The sequence below is a fragment of the Lepisma saccharinum genome, chromosome 18, assembly GCF_977018435.1.
Source record: "Lepisma saccharinum chromosome 18, izLepSacc3.1, whole genome shotgun sequence".
In the NCBI taxonomy this organism is placed as follows: Eukaryota; Metazoa; Arthropoda; class Insecta; order Zygentoma; family Lepismatidae; genus Lepisma; species Lepisma saccharinum.
This window is the reverse complement of record NC_139246.1, coordinates 51,570,138-51,576,268: the sequence shown is the minus strand read 5'-3', so window position 1 is coordinate 51,576,268 and position 6,131 is coordinate 51,570,138. Positions and strand designations below refer to the sequence as shown.

The 6,131-nt window shown below is 39.1% G+C and overlaps 1 protein-coding gene across 1 annotated transcript; it reads left to right on the top strand.

Annotated features, from left to right (window-relative positions):
• The first annotated feature begins 928 nt into the window (after positions 1-928).
• Positions 929-4,640, top strand: LOC146002245 (uncharacterized). Its single transcript, XM_083139961.1, has 3 exons — positions 929-1,175; positions 2,437-3,140; positions 4,374-4,640. Exons 1-3 carry the CDS (start codon positions 1,167-1,169, stop codon positions 4,558-4,560), a joined length of 900 nt encoding a protein of 299 aa, XP_082996087.1. The 5' UTR covers positions 929-1,166; the 3' UTR covers positions 4,561-4,640.
• The last annotated feature ends 1,491 nt before the right edge of the window (positions 4,641-6,131 follow it).

Sequence of the window (6,131 nt, the reverse complement as noted above, 5' to 3'; positions counted from 1 at the left end):
GTTTACTTATATACATATTCCCGAGAACAGAAATGTATAAATGTTCCCCACTACAAAAATGACCCTTGAATGTAACAAGATCTCAAATCACTTCATGGACTTGGATTTCGGTATGACGCAGACCAAATTTATAAATATGTTAAAGAGGTAATATTCTTAAATAATGGATTTATTATGAGAACTGCATTTGTTATATTAAAGTTTGTTGTAATGATATTTTGTACAGTGGGATCCATGAGGATTACCGTGCAAATTGTCCATGAGTATTTTCATTAATTTTTCTCTTACATCCTATGTGTTTTTAAGCGATGGATTTTTATGAATGCTGGTGCAGACGTTGTCAACAGCTTGTTTTCAGTTTTCTTTTAATTCTTGACGCTCTTATTGGGTCAAATAAAGTGCACGAACATAGTGATGGACAATTTGCACGGTAATACTCATGGATCCCACTGTACCAGTGTTTGAGAAACAACGTTCTGTTTTGTCACCAAGATGTACAAAAATGCATGTATTATGTGTATATGTATATGTATATATATATATATATATATATATATATATATATATATATATATATGATGTGTGTGTGTGTGTGTGTGTGTGTGTGCAATGGAAGCAGGAGGATGAGATGTTGAGGGAGGGTTTGTATGTGTGTACACATTTTAAATGTAAATGTAATATTATAATACTATCTTCTGTAATTGGAGACTTTTCTCTGTTGAAGGTAAATAAATAAATAAAATAAATAAATAACTATGTTATTGTTCACAAATGTAAAATTAGTACTGCCGCGTGTTCTTGTTTAAAACCTTTTTGGTTAATATTTGAGAGGCAACCTCTGTTAATCGGTCAACAATGGGGAATGTTATTTTTCATACTCGTTGAAAACTGTTGCGAGGGAACACAACACGATCCAAAAATATGAAGACTATGCAAAATAACAGGTGGGCTTTGTGAACACTGTTGTTTCTTTCAGCCTATGTTGAAACCTGTTTCTGGAACCCGTCCTCAGGGGAGCGAGTGGTCCATTACGATGCACCGATATTGAAAACAATTGAAGCTAGTCGTGGAGTAAATGTGTAGAATGTCTTGAAGTATAAAAATCATGGTTTCACAAGACCTAATCACAGTTCTCCAGCAGCCTTGCATTTGGAGCTACAGTCACAATGAGATCTGTGAGTATGCGATAGATGCTAACTAGCTTTCTTGGTAAATTCATCAATCGTTCATACTTTAGTCTAGCCAAGAGAGCAGTATTTACTTAGTACAATAATTGGAGATATCCTTTCAAATATTGCCAGCTCGATAGCCGACAGCGTTAAGCCGTTGACTATCGATTTCGCCACTGAAGTTCCTGGATTCAATTCAGTGTTCTTTGTAACTTCATCATTTCATCTAATCATCCTCATGGGCGCCATTAGCCAAAAGTGGCACAAAGGTGGCGTAAACTAACAAAAATATCAATGCAGATCCCTTTATGGACATCATTTCTATCAATCAAATTTCAACAGAAAAAGTTTCGCATCTTGAGTTGAGTTTTAAGTTCACATTATGCAAAGGTGCTAATCTGGACTGGACCTACAGTTTAAAGTTGGATCCGAACCACTATGTGCCTCCACCATGTATCAAAGCCGGGACCCCATGATTACAAGGCAACGACATTTCTACTGCGCCATTGGGGAAGCCCTGTCGCATCTTATCGTCAAAGCGGTTTATGAACCCAATGCTAATCCAAGTTACTCCAATAGTTCTTAAATTTTCTTATATCATTATAAGTAACTTGGGAATACCATTGAGCATGCATAATTTTTTCACAAAATCGAATATTTTTTTGAATTCTCTCATAAACATGTCAAACTTTGATTTTAATCCACTTTATGCTCAGATGGGCGAGGTGTGACTGGACGCACAGTTTAAATTGGAATCAGATCCACTGGCCAACGTGCTTCTACAGAGGATCGAACACGTGACGTTTTGCTTACAAGGCGAAAGCGTTAGGCTCCGCACTAGCTGGACATCCTTTATGATTCTCGTTTAGCCTAATGATTTAAATTATTTTATTATTTTTATTTATTTATTTTTACAATTTTCTGGCAAGTTTATAGTTTGATTCTAGAGATGAGTTAAGTTATTCTAGGCACAGTAGAAAAGTATATATATATATATATATATATATACTTCACCGATAATGCAGAAATTAAGAATAGTGAAACTGTGCTAGATTTAGTTCTCAGTAAGTGAACGAAACTTCATCGAAACATTCAGTACTTCTTGTGTCTAGATTATTGGAAAAATTATTTGAGAGCTGCTCTTGTAGACAATCAGCTGACCAATTTTAATGTATCACACAAAAAATGGAAAAATAATAATGAGGATTCAAGTATTGCGCAATTCCCTTTAAAAGCATGGCTTACTGTTCTTGTTTGTTTGTTTCAGGCTATCCTTTTCCTGGTCGCTTGCGCGGCATGGGCACATGCTGAAGTATCCGTTCTCTCTACTGCCCCGGCTCTTCTAAGCAGTTACGCCCCTCCCCCAGCAGTGTTTGCACCAGCCCCAGTTTATGCGGCCCCACCAGTCTACGTACCACCACAACCTGCACCCGCTCCACCTCCACCCCCACCACCACCCCCGCCGCCAGTCTACCACCCACCCCCACCTCCACCAAGAGTCTACGCTGCACCTCCACCAGCAATCTTCCACGTAGCACCACCACCACAAGTGTACCATGCACCTCCGCCAGCAGTTCTCCACGTAGAACCACCACCACCAGTCTACCACGCTCCCCCACCTCCACCACCAACCAGGTACGGAGTACCCGTCACATTTGATTCACCCACTCAGATCATAAACATTGACAATTTACCTGCAGTACCAATTGAAACCCCAACCATTCCAGAACCGGCATTGCCGTCCGGAACTACAATTCCTGCATTACCTTCACTTCCTGCCCCTGAGCTTCCTACAGCACCTGAACCTGAAGGTCCCAATCAACCTGTAAACATTAATCAGATCGTTCATATTCCAAGTTTTGGCGGCAGCACCTTCGTCGTTCCAGCAACTCACTACGGACCACCAAGGTTCAAGAGGGAAGCTCCAGGTTTGCATTTCGCCAAGGACAATGCCGGACAATTCGCTGTCAGGTACGTTAATAAAGATACGAGACTTGCCTTGCTAGTCTATCTTAGAATATTACAAGAAGCAAATGAAAACCTCAAAATTCCAATAAAAATTGTAGGGAAGGTACAAGGCTCAAATTTACCAGGTCTTAACTGTTATTTACAAAACGACCTCAGGGCTGCAACACTAATCAATTGAGCTTCAAAACGCTGTTTTAAAGATGGCGCCTCCTCTACACACTTGCACCAGTGAAGAGAAGTGGTATCTTTCTTGCCTTCTGTCATCCTAAAACTTACAGAAATTTCTCGGCAAATGAAAATTCAATATCTCTGTGGATGCTTACCACGCCAGCAAGTTCACTAATGGAGGAGAAAGTTCGACAATGGCCTCAGTTTGCAGGCAGATGGGTGGAAAGGCCTTCGCAGTGGCTCATAAGTGTACGTGGACCCCAAATACTTATTCTTCTTAAGGTATACAGGCACGAACTCAAAGTTTAAAATATACGTAGATCAGCAGCAGGTCTGTGCTAAAATGCAGCAAACGTGTTTACCTTTACATTTTTAGGCTGTTCTGGAAAAAGAACTTAAGTCAAAAAATATAATTTTACAGCAGTCAGTTATTGATGTTCATTCTTTTAGTAGCAAACATTACAGACATGATATATCATGTTGGATCATCAGTCACCACTGTTTAGAATCTCTACACGGGCCCAATGTAAACATTATAATATTTTCTTCCATTGATTCGATGACTTAAATGAAAGCAGAGTAAAATAGCAGTTTGTCACTTTCCCAGAACATCTTAGATTTGTAATATACTTTTATAATATTTTAATGTGTGTATTGTTATCTGATGTGGGATAACAATATGTTAGTATTATACTCCACGAGGCCTTAGAAAGATCGCTTCGCGGGCTTGCAGCAGACGACAATATGGGGGTGTGTCTGCGAGAACCAATCACGTCCGCGAATGAGCGAGCCCGGTTGCCACAGATAGCTCGCTACACCCTTCTGGAAGCTGAGGAGCAGACGACACGAGAGTATCAGCAATAGTGTGCGAGCGACGTCTGCTGTTAGCCCGCGAAACGCTCTTTCTAAGGCCTCCTGCAGTATAGTATTGTAGTTGGATTTTCAAATAATAATACACTTAACTGAAGAGGGAAATAGCGCTTACTTCCGTAACGCCTATCTACAAACATAGACTCGCATCTTATTTTCTAAATGATGCACAAATACATTAGAAATATACTCTTTCAGCTTCTCAACCCCTGAAGGAGCTTCAGAGATCAGGACAGGCCAGCTGAAGGAGAGGCCAGATCGCAAGGACTACGTCCTCATTCAGGACGGTGAGTTCTCGTACACCAGCCCCGAAGGAATCCCAATAACCCTTTCCTACATCGCCGACGAATTTGGCTACAGACCTACCGGAGCCCACCTGCCTTAATTGCCCATCAACCAGCGAACTGAACAGCTCGTCTTCCTTTGTTTCATTCTACACGTTGCCGTCTAATTCATCTCATTGTCTTGCATCCACTCAGACCAATGGTTAAGTTATGTGTGATCTGATTTGTTGCAATAAAATGTGTCGATTTTAGTCTGTGTGTTTTTATTAGATGTTCAAAGAATTCATGGAAGCCTTCAAATTAGTGTTGTCATGTAGCTTAACCTTCTTATTCTCCTCTTCACTCATGCGATGAAATTTAAAAGAATACTTAGCCTAACAAATTAGGAAGAGTACTTTTGACTTCTACAGTTGGGTCTTCTAAGCTCTTAGCACCCAAATTTATCGTTTTTATGTATCTTTACGGTTTAGGCTAATCGAGACGATGAAAATGCAACTAGATCCGCAACATAGGAGGAGTTCTGGAGGGGCCAGGGGGGCCTGGCCACCCCAACTTAAAGAATACTAAAGAAATAACACATGATTAAGTTCAGTTACTACATTTTTGTTATGAAGCCATACCGCAAATCTTGACGTTTGGCATGATGGCATGTGCGGTAATTGCGCCGCAAAGCAGGTCTTAGACGATTTGATTGATGTTTTTTGAAACAAGTTTGAAGAAAGAAAAACGTAAAATGATTTTGTGTTGAGTCAACAGTTACTGCTGAGGCATCAAAAGAACTTTTCAATTTAATTTTTCTAAAATTTCTGAAGCTTACTATTGTACCGTAACGTTTTTGAAGTAATATGAGTATTGTATCAATAAAAAAAATATTGAAATGCAAAATGCAATAATCGTACTGTTTTGCTTCTTTTAAAACTGACAACCAATATACTAATTAATATTTGTTACTTAAGCAAGGACATTTTAACATTTTTAAATCTAAAAGTTCTAAAACTCAGTGTTTTTAAGTTGTTGATCAAATTATGCACGCACATGTGTAATTTCGGTTTATTTAAAAATGTCTTGATGTTTGATACATCTTGCTGCATCATGTGATGCATCCATCATCTTTTGACACATCTTAGTGTGTAACACGCATTTTGTTTGATGCACTTCTGTGCATCAACAGGATGTAAAGCACATTAACGTGTTATTGAAGAAAAAATATGCATTTTTGTGTCCATTGGCACATTATGGGTCATTTCTGTGAATTATGATTAGAGAAAGTGATGAAGGGACACTCACATGCCCACGTCAGGACTCGAACACGAGTCCACAGTGACGAAACCGAGGAGACAGATGTGGATACAAAAGAGCCCTTGTTCGAATCTACTTCATTACTGCAGTATATCTGTCCTGTCACGATCACCATTGTGAGCTAGAAAGATTACACATAACTACAATGAAGCATGTACAAAACCATAATTCCAGTAATAATCCAGACTTCGCATTTTATATGAAATACATTCCGTCCCCCTTCCCCAATAAAATATAGTTATGAAAAACCAAGTGTTTCAAGATAATCATGAGAAAATTTCTCTTGTACGGTGTTTTCGTTGATTACAACTGCAATCTATTCTACTGAAACCTTTATTTCTGGCATCCAGTGAGATACTGTGATGGATTCAGG